Source organism: Rhamphochromis sp. 'chilingali', assembly GCF_963969265.1.
Source record: "Rhamphochromis sp. 'chilingali' genome assembly, chromosome: 1".
Lineage (NCBI taxonomy): Eukaryota > Metazoa > Chordata > Actinopteri > Cichliformes > Cichlidae > Rhamphochromis > Rhamphochromis sp. 'chilingali'.
The window spans coordinates 45,094,506-45,118,426 of NC_137929.1; the positions used below are offsets into that span (position 1 = coordinate 45,094,506).

Sequence of the window (23,921 nt, forward strand, 5' to 3'; positions counted from 1 at the left end):
TATCCTGTGGAAACAGGAATTTTCCATTTTAGAGCATTTTGAAATCACTGAAATTTAGGTCAATTGTGGACAATTTGAAAAGGCTTTTACTTTGGAAGGCAAAATCAGAATGACTTGATATTGATATGGTATCACTGTGGGGCTGTATACTGTTGATCTAAAGTGGAATTACCCTGTGGAAACAGGAATTTTCCATTTTAGAGCATTTTGAAATCACTGAAAGGTAGGTCAATTATGGACAATTTGAAAAGTATTTTATTTTGGAAGGCATAATAACAGAATGACTTGATACTGATATGGTATCACTGTGGGTCTGTATACTGTTGATCTAAAGTGGAATTACCCTGTGGAAACAAGAGTTTTTCATTTTAGAGCATTTTGAATCGTTAGAAGATTAAGTCAAATATCGACAATTTCAAAGGGCCATTACTATGAAAGGCAAAATCAGACTGACTTGATATTGATATGGTATTACTGTGAAAAAGACTGTGGTTGGAAAGTGTTAATATAAAGTTCAAATAGTATTTGGAAATACGACTTTTGCTTTTAAGAGCATTATGAAGTCATTGAAAGAGTAGTTCAAAAATGAAGATTCACAGGGCTTTTACTTTGAAATCCAAAATAAGATGGCCTTGATAGTGACAGGGCACAATTAGGGTACAAGGCTGTGTCATATAGATCTAACATTAGAGTTTGTAAAAAAAAAAGAAGCCTAAATTATATGTTATTATGTTCTTAACATATCTGTTAATTCACTCGAAGTTGGCTTTTCTTTTGAAATCCGGTTTCCACATCCATTCCCGTAATACTTTGAATACACAGGGAACGTAAAACAAACTGGAGGCTGGCTTGACTGCAAGTCTCGAATTGGAGGCTGGCTTGACACCAGTTTCCTTTTTTGCCAAACTGTAGTTCGTCATTTTGCTTCAGGCTCTTCCCTGGAGAGGATGTACGAAAGAGTTTAAGAAAGTTTGGGACCTTTTTTCCTTTTTTAAATCCCGTGGATCCAGTGGGTCACTTTTTCTGTGTTTCATCCATGAGTATCTCTGTGCTCCTGCTGCTCGTCGCCGCACACTCTTCTTGCACAGGTAGGATTTGGATAAAGGCGACCGTACAAGAGTGTTTCGGGTGTAGATGGCTTTTCCACGCTCCAGTTTCCAAACCAGACATTAATATATTTGTTATAAAAGCTGCCGGGGACGATCTCCGTGCAGCAGCTGCTCGGTCAAAACGAGCCCGTTCAGGAAGCAGAGGTTGTCTGAATAGTCAGGTTTTTAAGGTTTCTTCGTACTTCAGCTGATTCACGGAAAGCGTAGGCTTTTATTGAGGCGTGACAAAGTAACTTTACAGAAGCGCAAGAAAAAGGAGTGTAAAAAAAAAAAAAGAGGGGGGGGGTAAGGACAAAAAAATAATCTCCTGATTGGTCTGTGAGAAAAAAGAAAAAAAGACAACTTATAAGAACATAAAACATCCCATAATTGCGAGACTACAGCGCTATGTTTCGAAAAGGGAAGTCGGTATATCTGAGAAACAGAGATAACGATCTTAATGCGTTTAAAAGCGACGACTGTGAAGTCGGGCTTTAAGGCTTTAAAAGTGAAGGAAACGGTTTCCAGGGCCTACTCCGTGGATCGGCTTCCTTCGAGGCGTGGACGTCTATCAGCAGAGAATGTACCTTCACCTATCAGCAGAGATTGTCCCTTAGTCTGTAACACAGTCAAATATATTCTCAAGCAATATTCAAGCATGCCATTCAGCGTGTTAGTACGAGCTCGGGAGCAGCTTGGGAGAACAAGAAAACAGAGACTGCTTTAGATTGTCTTCCCAAAGTGACTCAACTTTATTCACAAGTACAACAGTTTATATAGAGGGTAAAATTCATGAGACAGCAGATTATCAGTTTAAACCAGTACAGACCAAGATAAGGCAGCGTCTTCCTGCCCTTGGGTGAAGAAGCATCCTTTGTGTAGTGTATCAGTTCAGCTACAATTGTGATTATCTCAGCGACATATTTTCAAGGCACAAAACAAAGTTCTTTCATTAGTGAAATCTGAAACAAACCATTTGGCCTTCAACAGGCGTCTAAAAGATTAAGAAACTAATGTAGCTGAGGGAGTGATCTCTGTGGTATTTCAACCTTGTACCAGCCTGTGATTCTCACACATCAATTCTTGGGTCAAAGAGAAAAATAACTAAAACAAAGGGGCCTTATTGAATGACAGAGTTTTCCTGCATAATGTCACTATAAAACAATATCCAGTAAATGCTACCATGGTACTAAAATACCTAACAAAAAGTGTGTCCCTGCTGGTTCTGTGTTAATGCTGCTAACATGAGTGTGATCTTCGGTCATCTATTATGTGCTAAAGGCGTCGACTTCAGTGAGCAGATGTTTGCATTTGTCGAAAGAATTAAAAGGTAAAAACAGGAAGTGGGTTTTGCTTCGATGAGTGGCAGTGAGTGTTTCACGTCGCCGTGGGGAAATTGTGGCCCACTCACCTTTGGCGTCTTGCTTTAATCCCGTCAGACTGGAGGGTTTCCCAGCATGGACAGCTGTTTAAGGTCATCATAAACGCCTTTTTGCAGTTCTGGCTGCCAAGTGTGAAACCTATTAAGATAAGATAAGAAAAGATAAGATAGTAAATCTTTATTAGTCACAGAGATTGGACAAATATAATAAGAACATAAACTTAAATATGTGATTGAATATAGATTAGCATAATCTTAGGACAATGACACCATGGAAACAATATAGAAAAACATTGTACTGTCTTGTACTGTAGGTATGTGACTGCTCTGGTTTATGTGGGCGTGTGCAGAACAGTTAGACTGTGTTTGCTCTGAATGTTGACTAACAGTTAAAGTCGTGATCTACCAAAGCTCAACATATGTTTATTGCAGAAACTTCCAAAAGCAGCTTCAGTGACAGATTCTCACTGCCTGAGTTTTATCCTTTAGATTTCAGGGACAAGTTCACAGGATGTTTAGAGTATATCAGTGGCATGTTTGGTAAACACACCTCCCCCTTCCTATTAAATGTGGCCCATCATATTATTCATGTTGCATCCCGTAATCGTCTTTCAATTCTGTTGAAGAAGTTGAAGGTAGCTGGAAATGTTTGTCTCTGCTCAGCTTGTGATCGTGCTGTGCAGACAGACTTGTATAACCCCAGAGAATTCAGCAGTTTCACAAGGACAAAAGTGCAGAAGTAGTCGACATCAAACAGACATAAATTTACTTTCAGAAGTATTCTCATTGCACATGTGCATGACCTTTTACGTTGCTTTAACAATGTACAAGCCAGAAAAAAAACAACCCTTGAAAGATCATTTCCATATCCTTTCTTTCTAATACAGATATGTGTTTAGAGCAGATTGGTGATTTCTTATCTGTAGGGACCCTACTAGCAGATTTGTAGTCCCTCTTTTTGTTAAAAATGTTAAAAAGGGTTTACTATTCTGAGCTTTATCTTCATGGTTTGGTTATTGAAGTCTTTTAGCACCTTTCCACACAAAATATCCCTTATTTGAAGCATCTTTATCTATTATAGTCAGTTTTCTTCAACATCAAACAGAGCCAAGCTGAAAAACTGCCTAAAACTGAGTGTTTAGCAGCATCTGAAGCCACAGGCATTACTCATGCATGCACATGCCCTATATGTATGAGTAATCTGTTGTCCTCTGGGTTTCTAACAAGAAGCTGCACCCTATAAATGTGCTTACTTTGTGTGATGAGTAACTATATTGTTGCTACACAGATAAAATGTGTTAGAACTCTTTTCAAAACACAGTCATGACCTACTCACTGTTTTATGCCTTTTTCTCTTCACAGGAACAGCGACCTCAGCAAACAATGTACCAAAGATCGTAGCCTCTGCAGGTGAAACTGTCCTCCTGCCCTGCAGCACCACTGCTAGCGACGATGTACCAGCAGTAGAGTGGAGTAAGGAGGGTTTACCTCCAGATATTGCCTTCCTGTACCGAGATGGATGTGAGACCTTCGAGATGAAGAATCCAGTCTTTCGGTACAGAACAAACCTCATCAGGGATGAACTTCACCATGGAAACCTGTCAATGGTGATGTCCAACGTGCAGCGAAATGACAGTGGAAAATACCAGTGTGCGATTGTTAGGAACCCGAAAACAGTCATCGCAAGAGTGGAGCTGTTTGTAGGTACGTCCACTCAAAGATTAGAGCTGCATTTAATCCCCCTAAAGTAATTTTCTTCACTTTGTAAGTCTGCACGCACCTCACGTTTTGGTTTATGTTTCTTTAAACAACCTGAGGAGTGCATTTCACAGATTTCGTTCTTTATTCTAAGCAGCAGTAACTGTCTGCAGGGACCGTTTCTGCAGACAGAGGGCATTTTCACCCACATCATTTGTGACAAAGGTTCTCTTGGGTTCAAATGCAGATTCTTTAGTCATGTATCTCTATCTTAAAGCTCGGATGAGATTTCCTAATTGTTTCTCACAGTTTTCTATGGACATTTGAACTGAAATGTTGGTCATAGACAACAGCCTGAATAATGAATATTTTTGCAGGTGCTGTTTCTGAGCCGAAACTCTCAGTTGTTCCAGATGTGGGAGGTGGACTGACTCTGCAGTGTGAGGCCAGGTGTTGGTTTCCTGAGCCTACGATTAGATTTCTTGATGCTCAGGGAAATGAAATCAGTGCTGAAGACCCAAAGAGAGATAAAGAGTCTTTGGGATGCTTCACCGTCAAAAGAAGAGTGACTCTGCAGACTGCTACCAACAGGTTTCATTACAGTATTAATACTCAAACTTAAAGTGGCTCAATCTGGGTCATTTAGTTAAACTAAGTGGGATATGTTTTCAGAATATTTTCTGTGTGCACACTTTCTTCTTTTTCTAGAATAGCAAAGGAATAAATCCTAAATATGTGTCTTTTGATCACAGGGTCACCTGCAGAGTTCACCAGCCTGAGGTAAACCAGACCAGGGACTCAGAGATTTACATATCAGGTACACCAGAACTTTAACAAACACCTGGATGAATAAATAATTGATATTTAAATTAGATTTAGACTTAGATTTAAAAACAGTAACTTCTCAGTAAATAACAATCAAATTTAACTATATTTTGGATGTTAAAAAACAAACGTGTTGTTAGTATATCTTCTAACATCGCATTACTCCTGCAGTTCAATGTATATGGGCTACAGATAAGCAATCATTCTACATATTTATTTTAATATTTCTAAAGTTATTTAAATACAACCGGAGATGAACAACAGCATGACATGTTACATTTTGTGATTATTTATTTAACAGAAGATGCATAAGCAACGTGAAACCACATACAGCCCATGAATCAGTAGTTTTGAAAACACCTTGGGAGTGATAACTTGGTGTAATTGCTTTTTGCGTAACTTTATCAGTGTCTCACAATGTTTTGGGGGAGTTTTGGTCCACTCTTCTTCACTACATTGTGTCAGTTGCTCCTGTCTCACCACTAGGGATGGGTATTGATAAGATTTTCACGATTCCAATTCCATTTTCGATTCTGTTTAACGATTCGATTCTTTATCGATTCTCTTATCGATTCTTTTTTAAAAAAGAGAACACTAAGGTCGATTAGCTTAGAACTTTGTTTTATATCTTCTCTTTGAACAAGATAGAAATTTAGGAGTAACATGGCCTTACAAACCCAACAGTGAGATCTTAAGAGATCCACAGCCTACGGCTCTTCAATGGGGTGTCAAAGGGAGAAAAAACATTGTAAATGTAAAATAATAAATTAAATATTCTTCTGTAGCAATAACAAAGTATAACATAAATTATTCTATAGCAATTACACAAGAATATCCAGTAATGTCCCTGCCTACAATTAAACACATTCACTTTAAATCAGGGCATCTGCTGTGGCAAATGGGTGCAAGCCTTTTACCACAAACTTAGTCACTGCTCGGTGACATTCGTCTATCCTGGCCTGAAAGGAGACGCTACCGGTAGACTGCAGCGAGAACTGCCAGCATCTGAGCCAGACTCTGTCTCTCTCATCATGGTCACCTAAATGCACAGTAATAGCAGGTTTTGTAATAAGGCAGATCGCGCTACCATAATATGCACTGTTAGTTGATTATTTACCTGCCGCATTAACGGGAGAGGACGTGCAAACGTTACCGCTGCTGCTGGGTTGAGATTCACGAGTCCGGAGCGGAATTAAAAACACGACATTCATTTAAGGTCATCGTGTGTTTAGTGAGCAAATGCTTTTGCATATTCGTAGTGTTTCCTCCCTTAAATGAAACATCTACTTTGCAAGTATTGCAAGTTGCCCTGTTGTCATCCGTTCTCGTAAAGTAAAACCAAAGTTTTGAGCGTTTGAGCCGCCATGTTTCCTGCCAGGTAAATGACGCTCCGCAACGTGGTGACATCATTCGGGGCGACTGGAATCGATAAGGGAATCATTTGCAAAAATGGCAAACAATTCCAAGGAATTGAAACAGTGGGAACCGGTCCTCAACAAGAACCGGGTTTCGATACCCATCCCTACTCACCACAGCATTTGAGTCAGTTTGGTTTGTGGACTTTGACTGGACCATTACAACGTCTTTTTCAGCCATTCTGTTGTAGATCTGCTGCTGTGTTGGGGACCATTATCCCATTGTATGACCCAAATTATACCAACTGAACCTTGGGGTGAATTTGCAGGGACATTTACTCCTGTTAGACTGGCAGCTGTCCTGAACTTTTTCCATTTGTCAATAATCTTTTGCACTGTCGAACTATGGACTTCAGGCTATTTGCAAATGGCCTTGTAACCTATGCCAGATTAATGATCAACAACAGTTGCCTCTATAAGCTCATTGCTGGAGTCCTTTTTTTTTTTTTTGCGCATTGATCTGACCTTGGGGTGAATTTGCTGGGATGTCTGCTCGAGGCAGAGTTGTTGCATTGTGTTAGCACACACTTGAATGCTCCAGACCTGCAGACTTTTATTGCTCGTGATCAATTAATCAAGTGCGTTTGATCAGCTGCAGCTGGCTGCTTACCCTCTTAATTCCTATGAAGGCATTAAGGGTGTACTTTGGTTTCCCACAGACTGCTTTTGCATTTTGTCTTATTTTTGTTAAATAAATAAAGACACGTTTTGTAATTAAATTATTTTCAAACTGTATGGCCCAGATCATATTTTTATATTTATATTACTATGCGTTGATATGTAAACCTTAGTGGTAACATTTCAGTTAAAAGCAGCTTAGAAAACAAACTATGGAGATAATCTTCTCGTGTAATGAGTTTTATTTTATCCCATTGTTCGTGCTTGATCTTATTTTTTTTTTTTTTAAAATCATTTCAGATGAATGCATGAAATCCTCCACTCGAATCATCGCAACTGCTGTGGTGACGACCATCGTGGTGCACACAGTAATCTGTGTTTTTACTTTGCTCTTTTTAGTCCAGAGAGGTTACTTGTCTGGTAAGTCAGTTTTTTTTGGCTCTATGTTTAACTGTTACTAAGTATTTTTTCATTCACTAACTTTTGTCTTTGTTGTAAGATCAGTGACCGTCAGGAGTGAAAGAAGTGCTAACTGTATATTTTTTTTGTGTTCATACAGTGGGACGACAAAAATCGAGCTTGGAGAAAGACGAGATCAAGCGATTAACTAAAGAGCTGAACGACCTCAAATCCAGGCAGAGTCCAGCACAACAGTCCAGCCAGTCCTCAAATAACCCTAGATCCTCACCAGGCACCTCTGAATGTGGCATCCCACCCCCACCAAAGTCTCCCTACCAAAGCAAGCCCCTTAAGCCAGCATCCTCAGCCAACGGCAGCCATCCAAAATCTGGCACCTTACCCCAGACTAAGGACTCAAAACCTGTTGCGTTAAGACAAAATCCAGCACGCAGCCCACAGATGAGAAGAAGCAGTTATGGCGGCAGTTCTGCTGTCTCAATAACTAATGATGCTGTGTCATTCACTCCTCTAGATTCAAAAGAAAAGCCTTTTCCCCGTTCAACTAGTCTGTCTGTGAAACGGACTCATGGAGTCATTCCAAGGTCTCCACGCAGGAATACTCTCTCAGGCATTTCTAACAACCCATACGGTGTCCTGGCAGATTTATCCGAAGATGAAAATCTGATTGGATAAAGAGTGATAACTAAATGTGATCAGGCAGGTTTAAAAATTGTATAAATAATAATAATAATAATAATAATAATAATAATAATAATAATAATAATGGATTGGATTTATATAGCGCTTTTCAAGGCACCCAAAGCGCTTTACAATACCACTATCCATTCACTCTCAAATTCATACACTAAATGAAACATCTCAGGTTAGTGACTGAATCTTAGTAAAAGCTGTCAGTTAGATGGAAGTTTGGGTGGTTTGGAAAAAAAAAGGAAAAGTAACGTATGTGTACAAAATTCTTCCCATTGAGCCTCTAAAGCCGGCTGAATCATCAGCTTCGAGCAGCTAAGATCTCCGTAGCAGATTACCCTAAATCTTTGCAGCTTGAGAGTGATCCATATTGTAATAGCTGTTACACAAGGCTGCCTATAAGAAAGGTTTTAGTGTAATTATTTATAAAATAGAAACTTGCAATAAGTTGTTGACCACTACTATTCCTGCAAGATGCTGACATTCAGTCACAGTATTTGGGTCAGATTGACCCTCATTTACTAGTTTATTAACAGCATGTAGACACAAATCTGTTGTGTGTTTTATCCCCATTCCCATATAGTTTGTTCATACTTTATGAACAAATAAAGGCAAGCACTGCCAACATTTAAAATGAATACTATTTTACCACTACTACTATTTTTCTTTTACTTGAGCCACAGTGAATGTCTCAGTTCAATGCAATTCATTTTTATATTTATGTAGTACAAAATCACAGCAACAGATTGCCTTAAGGTGCTTTATATTGTAAAGATCCTACAATAATATGAAAGTGTGAATTCTATTCAGAGCCTCTGTTACTTCAGCCTTACTGCTTTTCCATCACTCTGATGGAAAGCACAAATGCTTTAAGTGTTTACTTTTCACTCCTGGGACTTTGTTGCCGGGAATTAAATTCTTGTTGTTTCGCACTTTTCTCTTTAATGTGATGTTTATAAATGATGTCATTTTGCATTTGTGTTCCATTACAGAGATTCGACTGGTGGGGTTTTGTACAGTTTCATGGTATAAAAGTTACATTTGTTAAAAAATTGATCATGCTGCAGTCTTTGTGCATTAAATGAGACTAAATAAAACCAGAGTGCTTCCTGTCTATGAGCAGTATATTATTGAAAACTTTGCAAGCTGCAGATTGAAAAGTTTGAAGTTTTATTATATTTATAGGAATAAACACTTGATCATCTTTGATCCAGTAAGAATTGAGGTTTTGCCACATTTAGTGTTATCAAATAAGGATGCTTTTTTGTTTTATTTGTAAACATTTATTTTTACACTGTTCAAAAAAATCAAAAGGACACTTTTTAAATTGATATTAGCATCATGTCAGAAAAAGAATTTACGGCACCTTACTAAAGGCAGTAGTAATAAGGTAACAATAACATCTCTCTTTCTATGACCCTACATCAAAAAGTCCTCAGTGGACATTAAAGCTGGACCTCAGTGGCATTTTGGACACTAAGCAGCTATTGTCAGTAGATGTCAGGCTGACACTGAGGGCAAGAAAGACACACACTCACATTCAAACATACTCTACACACTAACATGATACACATTGTTATTTGGTTGAAATATTAACCCTTTGTGTTGTGAATTAACTGCTTATATTATTTAAACCTGGCCATTCTCTGTGTGTGCAAACTAACATTGTTTTAGTTGTTTTACACAACACAACCTTGCATGAATACAATAATTTTAAGAAATCAACATTAACTGCATCTGTTTAATTAGCTGACAGAGAAATGTGTGAGAGAGAAAAGTGGTGTCACACTTCTCCAAGTTGACTTTTATTAGCAGGTGCTGGGTTTGAATCCTCCATGAAGCTGACAGTTGTTTTTAATCTATAAAGCATATTTGTATGCTCATGCCTGACTGCTGAGAGGAGCTAAAAATAAACACTTTATAATTACAAAGTTGCAATATTTTCACAATACTTTCCTGCTGTTTAAATAATTTTAATATAAATTTACCTGTTACCTGCCGATATAATCAAACACATGAATCTTAATTAATTTATGTTGATTTATGAAACACATAAAAGAGTCTTCCTTACCTCCTTTGGGATGAAAAAATCACATAAAAACACAACTTAATGTCCCACTTTCCCCACTAACACTACCTTTTTTCGTTAAAATCCTTTGACTTGTTTTTGAGCCTTGTAAATGATGAAATTTGCTCCATAAGCCTGAAATATGTTGACAGCTTTGGTTGTGTGTGCTGTACTTTGCAGTTTCTTATTTCAGTTTCACTCGCTCAGTTTCACTGTATTGTTTTATAGCAGTGATTTACCTCAGAGTCAGACTCATGGTTTGCACAGGGCTTTGCCCGTGAGTTCAATTAAAGCCTCACACTATAAGTTCAAGCTGCTGATAGCAGAACAGCTGCACTGGTATAATGTTAATGAGATTGACTCAATAATTGTTTTCTGGAATAATAGAAAATGTATCATGTTCATAAGCCAGTTAAAATGTGGACATCTCCTGCAGTCGCAGCACGCTGGTCAACAAGAGATGTGCAAACTATAAGAAACTCTGACCTTAACACTGACCTATAAATCATTCAAGTGTTATAAGGCTCCAAAATCAAGAGATGAACCAGCGTTTAAACAGAAAGCAGACAGAAATACCGAAAGCACTTAGGTGTTAAAAAAGTTGCGTGTATGACTGTGTGAATGGATGAATGTGTCATATAGTACAATATATTGTACTATATAAAGCCTCCGAGTGGTCAGGTATAGTAGAAAAGCGCTATAGCATCCAGCATTACGAAGCTACTTTCAATTTAATGATTATTAATGAACTTATAATAGATGATGAACGGAAACCTACCTGTATAAGAAGAAGTACTTTGATTGTTGTCTACTAAGCGCTATAAATGTGTAAAATTATCAGACAGCATGATGAAATTATGGCTCTGATCCCGCCTTCTTCTCTTTTTGCGACTTGAACTACAACAGTCGAAACTGTTCCACTTCGTCTGTGTCGACCTGCTCTCTGAAGAGGAACCATGGACGAAGTCATCAAAGTTTGTTTTGATGCCTGTTTGAACAGGTTGCTGTGGTTTGTCCGCCTGCTCCTGCTCGCCGCTGTCCTGTCCTCATCTTGTTGTACAGGTGAGATTTATGGATTTGTATTTTCAGCGAGTCACTTTACAAATGTTAACACAGAGTCGCTGTAAAAGTGCGTATCTGTGTACCTTTAATGCCTTTGCTAAAGTTTCTGTATTATTCTCTATCGAAGTTCTGACGATAAAAGCAGGATGTTCGGCACGTGGAGACTATTTGTTTACATTTTGAGGAAACAAGCTCAAAATCTGTGCGTCAGTCATTTAAAGAGCTTCTCTGTGTTTAAACTTGAAACGCTGAGCGATATTATCAAATGTTTCTCACAATCTGAATGTTGCAGTTCATTTCTACGTTTAGGGGAAGTTCATTTTGACCGACATGACTCGACTAAATTGACACCCAGTTCCTCAATTCTCATTTCAAGTTGAAGTTCACTCACTTCCAAAGGTTATTTTTGGATCATTTCTGTTGTAGAGCACCGACTGCAGTCAGCAGGGAAATCACACTGCTGCTGATGTTTGTGTGCAAACAGCAAATGACCACAGTTTCCAAAATAAAGCGATTTACTGTGACATCAATGTGCGCAATGTGTGACACCCGTACAGTAAAACATTTTTCAGAGTACTTTTTGTGTACGTTTATCGGTGATTTTGCTGTCACGGTTGCAGCAGAGATTAACAGTGTGGTTTTGTGCTAAAAATGTGTTTTTAATGTGTTTTCTTTATAACTGTCCCTCAGTTTTATTGCAGTTTCCTACAAATGTTTGTTCTGCATTTATTTGACTCACGTTATGCAGGAAGTTTAAGAATCTGCCTCACATGACAGGATTTCCTTGCGCATGCTATAAAAAAGGCAACAAAACAAAAATTGAAGTAAATTTACTACTTGCACGTACACAGAAATGTTTCAGTGTATTTGTGCATGACGTTTTACCTGCCTGGAACTGTGAGTCTCCTGCTGGAAAAATTATTATGACATTTTGTCTGATTTTTCGTTTGACGTTATGCAGGGATAAACTATCCACAGAGACTGCAACTGTCTCCTTCTTATTTCAGACAAAACAGACATCTTATCTTAAAGACACCACATAACACTAACAGATTAACATCGCTCTCAGACATGTGGTTCGTCTGATATTTAAAGCAGAATGAGGAGGCAGCGCCTTCAGCTTTCAGACCGCCCTTCTGTGGAACCAGCTCCCAGTTTCTTACACTCTAAAGCACCTTTAGCTGTTGTAATTTCTCGCTATATACAGGCTGAAAACATGCTTTTCTTATATGGTAATGTTGGGCATGTAAATGTGCAGTCTGTGGGGACTGACACACTTTTGTAACCAGCATTAATTTGCCACAATAGCGACAGTAGGCTGCATTTCTGCGCTGGCCTCGTTTTTCAGCCACAGAGACTCCTGCTTGGGTAATCTGTGGTGAAGAGGTTAGCTATTACAAATATATAAATGAAATTACACATAAGGCTCATCACTGACCTACAACACAGTCTGTGCGTATTTTAGAGTCTCAGTTTACACAAACAGAAGAAAACTTCAGATTTGTTGGACTATATTGTATCGTGAGAATAAACACTTGTGATGAGACCTGATATTTGTATGAATGCTTTCTGAGCAAGTTTTAAAGCATAAAGCAATAATGAGGTTGCTGCTGCACACACACAAACATTTTTTTTAGTAGACTCAGTTCTTTGAATAAACACAGTAATTAGTTCCTCCGTGTTTTGTTATCTCTATTATCCACAGGAAAACCCTCAGCGATTGTCGTACCAAAGATCGTGGCCTTTGCAGGTGAAACTGTCCTCCTGCCCTGCAACATCACCCCAAGTGGAGACGTCCCAACAGTGGAATGGACTAAGGAGAGTTCACTTCCAGATATTGCCTTCCTGTACCGAGATGGGTGTGAAACCTTTGAGATGAAGAATCCAGTGTTTCGGTACCGAACAAACCTCATCAGGCACGAACTTCACAACGGAAACCTGTCAATGGTGATATCCAACCTGCAGATAAGCGACAGTGGAAAATACCACTGTGCGATTATCAGGAAGAAGAAAAAAGTAATCACAACACTGGAGCTGTTTGTAGGTACGTCCACTCAAAGATCAGAGCTGCATTTAATCTCTTTAATGATATCTATCTATCTATCTATCTATCTATCTATCTATCTATCTATCTATCTATCTATCTATCTATCTATCTATCTATCTATCTATCTATCTGGTTGGAAAGTGCAAAGGCTACAATGTGAATATTTAATATTTTTGCAGGTGCCGTTTCTGAGCCGAAACTCTCAGTTGTTCCTGGTGTTGGAGGTGGACTGACTCTGCAATGTGAAGCTAAGTGCTGGTTCCCTGAGCCTAAGATTACATTTCTTGACAATCAGGGAAATGAGATCAGTGCCGAAGACCCAAAGAGAGATGAAGAGTCTTCACGATGCTTCACGGTCAAAGGAAGAGTGTCCCTGCAGACTGCTACCAACAGGTTTAATATCAAATTAAAACTTACCACAAGTTTATATTCTGAATGATGTGTTGGAGAATTTTTATCTTGATCATTTAGTTTGTTTACTTCAAAAAAAGTTGTACTTGTAAATATACATTGATTAGTGTGTAATTGCATCTTTCAACAGATGCCTTCTCACGCTAACCCCACTGGTGCACATTTTGAATAAGATGTAAATGTGTGTGTTTTGGTCCCAGGGTCACCTGCAGGGTCCACCAGCTGGAGATACATCAGACGAGGGACTCAGAGATTTACCTGCCAGGTAGCTTTAATCAAACACCTGGATTAGCTGTGTCTATGCTTCACTATCCATTAGCTATTCAGACACACAACATTTATTGAGTAAAATGTGCTGATAAAGCAGCTATGAAATTATGCAGGTTCCTCCTCTTTTATCGAAATGCTTTTTCAGGTTCAATCTCCTTTTTTGTCATTACAGATGGATACCAGGGATCCTTCATTGTAACCATTGTAATTACAGTTTTAACCACCTTAACAGCCACTGTCATCTGTTCATGTATTGTGCATTTAGTGAAGAAACACAGCTGCCCTGGTAAGTCAGTTTCTAGGCGTTATTTTAAAAACTGCTAATTCAGTTCAATGAATCATCAAACAAGTGAAGGAAAAGCAAAACAAATAATAAAAAATAAAAGGAAAAAATATACATATGGTAAGAAGCACCTGGATTTTAGCCTGAATTTAGGTTGGCTTTGTCATAACAGTTTGTGTGTGTAATAAGAACAACGAAATGTCAGGAATGAAACAGATGCTAATTATTTTTGTTTTTTTGTGTTCATACAGTGAGAAGACAAAAACGGAGTCTCGATAATCATGGTACGAATGATGAAAGGCAGAGTCCGGTCATCCAGACAAGGGACTGTACAAATGACTCCAAATCCTCATCAAGCATCTCAAATCCCACGATCCCGCCCTCTCCAAAGTCTCATCACAACAACGACAACCCCAGACCAGAGGCCTTGACAACATCTGTCAGCTCCTCACAGACCACAGAAGAAGATTCATCACATCTGGACACCAGCGGCGAGATGAAAAGAAACAGTGATAACAGCAGTTCACTTCCAGTGTTGTCCATTCCGCATGAGCGTCTTCGCCGCTCGTCCACTCGTCGGTCTGTTAGAGGCAGTATACGTGTTCAGCACAGAAACATCATCTCTGAAGACTCAGAGCCGCTGATGGAGATCGGACCTGAAACTAAATGAGGAACGTTTCATAATCAGACAAATGAAACTGTCAGTTAGGTGGGAGTTGACCTCTAAGTATAAACTGATTTGTCATTTATTTCAGGACGCCATCCAAGTGAGTTTTATAGAAAAGCATTGCATTTTATAAACATACCAACGTTTTAAATACTTATTTGATAGTTTTTGTTTTGAAATACAGTCAAAGTTGTCATTTTAATGTGCTGACCCAATATCTGCTTTTCTTGATTATCATCGTAGGTAGTAATACGGTTTTATAAGAGAGGCACCTCAATTCAAACTTTATCCACATTCATTTTGTGTAATATATTGGGATATGTATTTATTAGAGCTTTGCTGTAATCTTTTTTGAGTTTTGTAATTATTGTATTATGTAATAGTGCTGTTTTAACTTGCTGGTTACTGTTCTTGGAACAGCTGCAACCACACGATTTGCATTATTTTCACCTGGATTGCTGTGCATGTGAGTATGAAGCTGGCTGAGCTCCAGCCAAAGTAAAACTCCGACACGGACAGCAGTGACAGTGAAAACCACGTCATGTATCATGTAACTGTTTGTGACATTCTGATATAAACACACACACCTATAAAACAAACTGTAATGTTAAGAACAATAAAAGTTGTTCTTGTGAATCTACAGCTGTCGATTAATTCTGGTTAAAGCAAGTTTTCTTCAGTATTCACTTAATGCAGTCATATTTGAATTCATATCAAACGATTCAAGGTAAAAATGAACTATTTGTAGCCAGTTCAGTTTTCTTCTTTTTCCAAAACCTCAGAAAGAAATGGGCTAAATATTCCTCACATTGCAGCAGAGTAAAAGTAAGTAAAACAAATGAAGGTTTTGGAGTGGTCTATCATCTGGGCTTAAATGTGACTGGATTACAGAGATAATCGTGCAATTCTGGAAGAAGCTGCTGCTTTTCCTCTGTGTATGGAAAACTCCTTTAGAAAGCCTGTTGTAAGGCTGATGTTAAATGTTGATGTTGTTGTTGATGCTGATGTTAAATTAAAGTACAATTGCTGTTTGTTAATAGTAAACAATGATAAAAAATTTAAGTAGCTTTGACATCATATGCAAAGCACCAGTGGCGTGCACAGACATTTTGGGGGGCAAGTGCTCCAGGGGGAAAAAAGGGCACTTTTTGCATATGTGGAAAACCAGCCACACATTAGCAGAAAACCACTGTTTCTGGAATGATCTCCCCTCAGTTTTTGGGTAAGGTATATCAGGCTGACATGGGCCCACATTGCAGCACATTGAAACGTATCTGTCATTGCGCTTTATTTTAAATGTATGGATGTGTGTTGGATCTGTTGGGTATTGTAAAGCTGCTAACTTTGACATTATGTGATCGATCTGTTCTTCCTCATTGTGGTCTTCAGAGAGCACTACATCAGTGTCTGTAGGCCTAACTGAACCTGTTGCTGCATTGGTCGCGGCTTCATCTGTTTCTATATCTCCCTCTTCTGCTATGCTGGTAGATGGCATAGAGCTGCTTCCCTGCTGTGACTGACTACAATGGAACAATAATAATAATAGTAGTATTATTATTTATCATAATAATAAGCTTAAACAGATAGTTTTAATAATAACCCATACTGCAAGTCTTGTAACATAGAAATAACTTTCGTAGGTACAAAATAATAGTTAGCTCAATGCCTGCTGATTAAGTTCATTAAAAACTAAGTGTGAACAGCTTTTAAGATTATCCAATAGAATTAACTGCAAGGAGCAGGTTACATTAAAACATTAAAATAGAACCTGACTCTGCCCTTGACTCTGACCTTTCATCTTCATTTTCCTTTGCTTTCATCCAGGAGAGCAGAGAACTGCTTCCCTGGGCTGCCTGTTGTAGATCCCTTTCTTTCTCCTTTCTCAGCCTCTCTTTCCTAGGCATTATGCTTGCTGAAATTAGTAAATAAATAGACCAAAATGTATGAGAACGAATAAGACTGACTGTGGTCATTACAAGAACAGGGCAGAACGGTCGTTTTCACAGGCAATTGGGAACTGCCTATTTTTCCTTTAGCAAATTAATGTGTTAATGTTGCCAATATGTTACACCAAAAAAAATTAACATGTCTAACCAGTGCTTCTCAAAACTTTTAACATGCACCACCCCCAACACCGTACCCTTCAAACTACCAATAACAACGTCACTGTTCTGTCACAATCAGGTCACAACACAGTGCGTAAATGTCTGCGAGCATCGCTGAGTCACAACCAGTTAGGCTAAAGACTGCATCTTTAGACAGTTGGACGGTGTTCTAACTTTCTCACAGGAGACACCTACTAAAGACAGTCAAAGACATTAATTTCAATCTTACCAAAGTAGGACAGTAGTTGACGTTAGTTATGGAAAGGCTAATCCACAAAAACGGAGAAACGTCCATAATTCTATTATTCATAATCATGTCAAGATTTTAGGTTTTTCTGCAGTTCCATCTCTAAAAAGTGTGATGTCTTCCCGTCACTGACTTCAGTTTGAAAACTTTGTATTTATTCACAGATTTCCGTGAGATCATCCTAAAATTTGTAACGAAAAATGGGCTCAAAAGAGCCCTCTGCCTAACGGCATGTAGCCTATAGCATAACGTGATATTTTCAATAGTGTATGCAAAAAGGTCGGAATTGATGGAGAGTGGGGTTGCCTAAATGGTTTAGGTTACATTTTAAATGTGTCGTTTTTTTGTTTATCCATATGGATGGATGGAGGGGGCAAGCTGGCAAAGTTTGTCATGTGCAGTTTCTTACAGGCTACTTCACAACAAAACAATTGCAGGTTGGTCTTAGAGAGCAAACAGAATAATTTCACTCGATTCATGGGTTACCTGACTGGTTGGGAAGGGAAAGAGCTGCCGTGTTGTCCGCCGTGGCTCCCAGTCGCTATAGTTAGCCTACTATGCCTACTCCAAGTAGTCCTATGTCATGCCGCTGCTACACGCCTCACAACAAATGAACTGCAAGCGTGTTCACGTGACACGGTGACAGTGAAAAAGCGACAGGGTTCGGGTGTCTTTGAAGAAGGGGCACAAATCAAGCCATTATTTTCACACCTTTTTAAATCGCGCAGCTTTAAAAAAAAAAAATCACGTCTTTCAAAAGGGCACTTTTTTGGACTGAGGGCAAAAGGGCAAGTGCTTCAGCACCACCTCGTCTCTATCTGTGCACGCCAGTGCAAAGCACACAGAGTAGCAAAGTGTGATGGTGAGTTACTGAAAAAAGTTTCTGTTAAAAACCATGGCAAAGGTTTAACGTGAGTTTTTAAAGAAACAAGGTATCATTTTTATATCTTTTAATTTTTTACATGGTACATTTTTTTCTGTAGTCTACTGAGGATTTTGTGGTATTTACTGTGAAAGGTTAAATTTGTGGGTTTTATAGGAAGTGTCAGGTGATGTGAGAATTTAAGGAAAGCGAATGCAACTGTTTTTTGTTTTTTCCAGATGTCTTCCCATAATCGTCTCTCATTTCTGCTGAAACAGTTTAAAATTAACTGTAAATGTTTTTTTCTGCTCAGCTTGTGACGCGTGCTGTGCACAGAGTTCAGGAAATTTGTTTCACAAGGACAAAAAGGATTTACAAAATTGCACAAGTTCATGGTAATGAAATAGAAGTAAATCTACTTAGTACGTGTATGGAAGTATTTTACAGCATTTCTGCACGACTTTCTACTCCACTTGAACTACTTACAGTTATTTTTTTTTAACTATTATACTTTACAAAGCAGTGCAATTAAAACTTTTGAAAGATATTAATTCCACAGCAGTGTGTCCATAGCAGAGTGGTTTCTTAAATATGGGCCCTTTGCTGAATTTCATCCTTTATTTTTTAGTTAAAACATTAAAACAGACCTACTATACTCATTTCAGCCTCCATGTTTCGATTCTTGGAGTCTCCTACAGTAGTTTTGCATGATGCCCACTTCAAAAATATTCCTTCATTTTTAGCTTTTCTTGATCAATTTTAGCCAATTTTCTTCTGATTGGCAGGCTGGTGGGGCTTTTCCTCACAGCCACAGCTGTGTGCCTGACCATGTTAGGAAGATCCCTTTTCTTTGACGTCATACAAAGAGAACTGAGTGTTTACAGCAGACTTTTGGATCACAGAGATTATTAATCTGACATTTTGTGTTGTCTTAGGTTAGAATAAGGGGTACAGTGATTTGCAGTTATTTTCATTTCAATACATTTTGAAAGCACAGAAATAAGTAACAATAATGTAAATAACGTAATGTAACAATAATGCAGCTTAAAAAAACCGTTCACTTTGAACCAGCATAGATTTGTTTGTTTTCTAAACACTTAAATTAAAATATATTAAATACATGTCTTTTGTTCCTACTGAGTCACACCTAATAAAACATTAATGTGCTGTCATGTTTGCTGCTTTGAGTCTGTATTATCTAAATTTTAGCAGTTAACTGCAGGCCTACTTGTTGTTCCTAGAGTATTCAAAAGTAGAATGGGAGGCAGAGCCTTCAGTTTTCAGGCCCCTCTTCTGTGGAACCAGCTTCCAGTTTGGATTCAGGAGACAGACACTATCTCTACTTTTAAGATTAGGCTTAAAACTTTCCTTTTTGCTAAAGCATATAGTTAGGGCTGGACCAGGTGATCCTGAATCCTCCCTTAGTTATGCTGCAATAGACGTAGGCTGCCGGGGGATTCCCATGATGCATTGAATTTTTCCTTTCCAGTCAGCTTTCTCACTCACTATGTATTAACAGACCTCTCTGCATTGAATCATATCTGTTATTAACCTCTGTCTCTCTTCCACAGCATGTCTTTATCCTGTCTTCCTTCTCTCACCCCAACCGGTCGCAGCAGATGGCCCCGCCCCTCCCTGAGCCTGGTTCTGCTGGAAGTTTCTTCCTGTTAAAAGGGAGTTTCCTTGCTTGCTTGCCTGCTTGCTCATAGGGGGTCATATGATTGTTGGGTTTTTCTCTGTATCTATGAAGCGCCTTGAGGCAACTTTTGTTGTGATTTGGCGCTATATAAATAAAATTGAATTGAATTGAACAAGCCCAACATGACAAAATTTGCCACATCTAGTTTAACCCCTACTAACATTTGTTTATGCTGTTAATCACAGGTGAGCAGATCATCCTGTGTGGGCCAAAAAGCAACAATACAGACAGTTCACCTCACTATCGCTGTCACTGATCAAAAATGAGCTTTTCTGACTGATTCAGATGTGAGACCATTGAGATGAAGAATCCAGTCTTTTGGTAACCTTTGTGCTCAAATTGAATAGTTTATAATTAAAGAAGTTATGAGAGAGTATGAACCATCATCAGTGGTCCTCCAACTGCACAACCAGTAAGAATGTAACAAAAAATCAGAACAGAAAAATGAAGCAACAGATTTCTGTCCCTATAAGTTATAAGTAAATAAATAAGTAAATGTTATAAGTAGGGCCAGCTGTCTGTAGACAAATGCTAAACTGTTTCTTTGTGGACATTTTCACCCACATCATTCGTAAAGCGTGTGTAATGTAATGTTTTGTATAAACATTTGACCTGAAATGTTGGTTGAAAAGTTCAAAGACCACAACGTGAATAATTAATAGTTATGTATCTCTCTCTTAAAGCTCAGATGAGGTTTCCTAATCGTTTCCCACAGTTTTCTATGAACATTTGAACTGAGATGTTGGTCACAGACAACAGCCTGAAAAATTCTTACTTTTGCAGGTGCTGTTTCTGAGCCAAAACTCTCAGTTGTTCCAGATGTGGGAGGAGGACTGACTCTGCAGTGTGAGGCTACAGTGGGGCAAAAAAGTATTTAGTCAGCCACCGATTGTGCAAGTTCCCCCACTTAAAATGATGACAGAGGTCAGTAATTTGCACCAGAGGTACACTTCAACTGTGAGAGACAGAATGTGAAGAGAAAATCCATGAATTCACATGGTAGGATTTGTAAAGAATTTATTCGTAAATCAGGGTGGAAAATAAGTATTTGGTCAATAACAAAAATACAACTCAATACTTTGTAACATAACCTTTGTTGGCAATAACAGAGGTCAAACGTTTACTATAGGTCTTTACCAGGTTTGCACACACAGTAGCTGGTATTTTGGCCCATTCCTCCATGCAGATCTTCTCGAGAGCAGTGATGTTTTGGGGCTGTCGCCGAGCAACACGGACTTTCAACTCCCGCCACAGATTTTCTATGGGGTTGAGGTCTGGAGACTGGCTAGGCCACTCCAGGACTTTCAAATGCTTCTTACGGAGCCACTCCTTTGTTGCCCGGGCGGTGTGTTTTGGATCATTGTCATGTTGGAAGACCCAGCCTCGTTTCATCTTCAAAGTTCTCACTGATGGAAGGAGGTTTTGGCTCAAAATCTCACGATACAAGGCCCCATTCATTCTGTCCTTAACACGGATCAGTCGTCCTGTCCCCTTGGCAGAAAAACAGCCCCATAGCATGATGTTTCCACCCCCATGCTTCACAGTAGGTATGGTGTTCTTGGGATGCAACTCAGTATTCTTCTTCCTCCAAACACGACGAGTTGAGTTTATACCAAAAAGTTCTACTTTGGTTTCATCTGACCACATGACATTCTCCCAATCCTCTGCTGTATCATCCATGTGCTCTCTGGCAAACTTCAGACGGGCCTGGACATGCACTGGCTTCAGCAGCGGAACACGTCTGGCACTGCGGGATTTGATTCCCTGCCGTTGTAGTGTGTTACTGATGGTGACCTTTGTTACTTTGGTCCCAGCTCTCTGCAGGTCATTCACCAGGTCCCCCCGTGTGGTTCTGGGATCTTTGCTCACCGTTCTCATGATCATTTTGACCCCACGGGATGAGATCTTGCGTGGAGCCCCAGATCGAGGGAGATTATCAGTGGTCTTGTATGTCTTCCATTTTCTGATGATTGCTCCCACAGTTGATTTTTTCACACCAAGCTGCTTGCCTATTGTAGATTCACTCTTCCCAGTCTGGTGCAGGTCTACAATACTTTTCCTGGTGTCCTTCGAAAGCTCTTTGGTCTTGGCCATGGCGGAGTTTGGAGTCTGACTGTTTGAGGCTGTGGACAGGTGTCTTTTATACAGATGATGAGTTCAAACAGGTGCCATTCATACAGGTAACGAGTGGGGGACAGAAAAGCGTCTTACAGAAGACGTTACAGGTCTGTGAGAGCCAGAGATTTTCCTTGTTTGAGGTGACCAAATACTTATTTTCCACCCTGATTTACGAATAAATTCTTTACAAATCCTACCATGTGAATTCATGGATTTTTTTTTCACATTCTGTCTCTCACAGTTGAAGTGTACCTCTGGTGCAAATTACTGACCTCTGTCATCATTTTAAGTGGGGGAACTTGCACAATCGGTGGCTGACTAAATACTTTTTTGCCCCACTGTAAGTGTTGGTTCCCTGAGCCTCTGATTACATTTCTTGACAATCAAGGAAGTGAAATTAGTGCTGAAGACCCAAGGAGAAGTGAGGAATCTCCAGGGTGTCTCACAATCACAAGAAGAGTGACTCTGCAGACTGCTACAAAAAGGTTTCATATTATTTTAATATTTAAAGTTTCAGATCTTAGTTCTGGTTTTATGTGGTTCATTTACCTCAGTTGGGTGGGATTGTGTTGTTAAATTATCATCAGTGTACAGAGAGCTTTAATTTTCCAGGACAAAACTATGTGAATAAAACTAAAAGGTGCTTCTTTCGATCACAGAGTCACCTGCAGAGTCCACCATCCGGAGATAACCCAGACCAGGAACTCAGAAATGTACATACCAGGTACACCAGCGCTTTAACACACCTGGATCAGCTGAACTACATAAAACACATATTTTTGTCTATTGTTTACATCCATCTAGCTTTTCTAAAAAAACACTGCAAACTGTACATGTATATGAAAACTGTTTAAAATGTAATTAATTTTAATGTAAGATTTGCTAATTACTGTGTTCTTTAATGTCACTTCTGTTTTAATGTAAATTTTACAAGATGGAAGTTACGTCACCTGTTTGTGTCATTTTTGCAAAATTTTATTATCCTAATCTTCAAATGTTGAGTTTCAGGTGAAAGCCTGAGATCCTGCACTGACATCCTTCGCTGTTGTCGTGAGGGTCTTTGTAACAGCAGTCATTGCCTTTTTAGTCAAGAAATGTCAGCGTTATGGTAAGTCTGTTTTTTTAATAATGTGTTTTAAAATTAATTATTTAACTGATTATTTGGCCATCAGAATGTAAATATTAAAAAAACAAAAAACAAAACAGATCTGTTGCAATTATCTCCGTCAAGGAGGTTGTGTTTCTGGTAATGTTTGTGTGCTTTTCTTTCTGTCTGTAAACATAGTAGCTTGAAAAGTTTCTAATGAATTCTGATTAAGCTTTGCAGGCGTCATGTTAACAATCTATTCAAATTCAGCTAACATCCACCAAGTGTTCAAGGTCAACTTAATGATTTATTGGTCAAAAAAGCTGCGTGATTTAGAAACCACAATTCTTACGAGTGTGGTGTCTATTACCAATGTACAGAAAGCGATTTAAAATAATATTCCTTGGACATATAAAGACTGATATAGGTCAAAAAACTTAAACTTTCATGAAATTGATTTGCCTGAATTTCTACTGCCTTAGTTTGCATTGGCAACATGTACGAAATGATATTAGGATATTGAAAACATCACATTGACCTCTGACCTCACTTTTACATTTCACATCAGCTTTTCGTTCAAACTGTAAGGACACAAAGATATATGTTATATCTTTAAAGAACATATTGTCAAGAGAAAGACAATGAACTGCCCATTAAGTGACAAATATACTGACATGTAATATTATATAATGAGCTCGGGTTAGTTACACATCAGTACACATTGTCAAACATCTACTACTACATAATGTCTGCCCTTCTTACAACCTTAAAGTGAATACTGCTGACATTGTGAGCTGACCTGGTGGAGGTTTGCAGAGATTCTTTTAGTTATTTGCTGGACTGGGTTTGTGTTTTCACTCTAT

General features: G+C 38.7%; 2 protein-coding genes across 2 annotated transcripts; both read left to right on the forward strand.

The window, feature by feature from the left end:
- The first annotated feature begins 820 nt into the window (after positions 1–820).
- Positions 821–9,607, forward strand: LOC308403589 (butyrophilin subfamily 3 member A2-like). The gene is made up of 6 exons (XM_080893142.1): positions 821–1,088; positions 3,832–4,173; positions 4,545–4,758; positions 4,920–4,984; positions 7,326–7,445; positions 7,585–9,607. The coding sequence occupies exons 1-6, from the start codon at positions 1,037–1,039 to the stop codon at positions 8,115–8,117; spliced, it is 1,326 nt and encodes a 441-aa protein (XP_080749268.1). The 5' UTR covers positions 821–1,036; the 3' UTR covers positions 8,118–9,607.
- Positions 9,608–11,136: 1,529 nt separating this feature from the next.
- LOC308393537 (butyrophilin subfamily 2 member A2-like) lies at positions 11,137–15,010 on the forward strand. Its single transcript, XM_080877377.1, has 6 exons — positions 11,137–11,262; positions 12,968–13,306; positions 13,489–13,702; positions 13,921–13,985; positions 14,163–14,276; positions 14,525–15,010. The coding sequence occupies exons 1-6, from the start codon at positions 11,157–11,159 to the stop codon at positions 14,941–14,943; spliced, it is 1,257 nt and encodes a 418-aa protein (XP_080733503.1). The 5' UTR covers positions 11,137–11,156; the 3' UTR covers positions 14,944–15,010.
- The last annotated feature ends 8,911 nt before the right edge of the window (positions 15,011–23,921 follow it).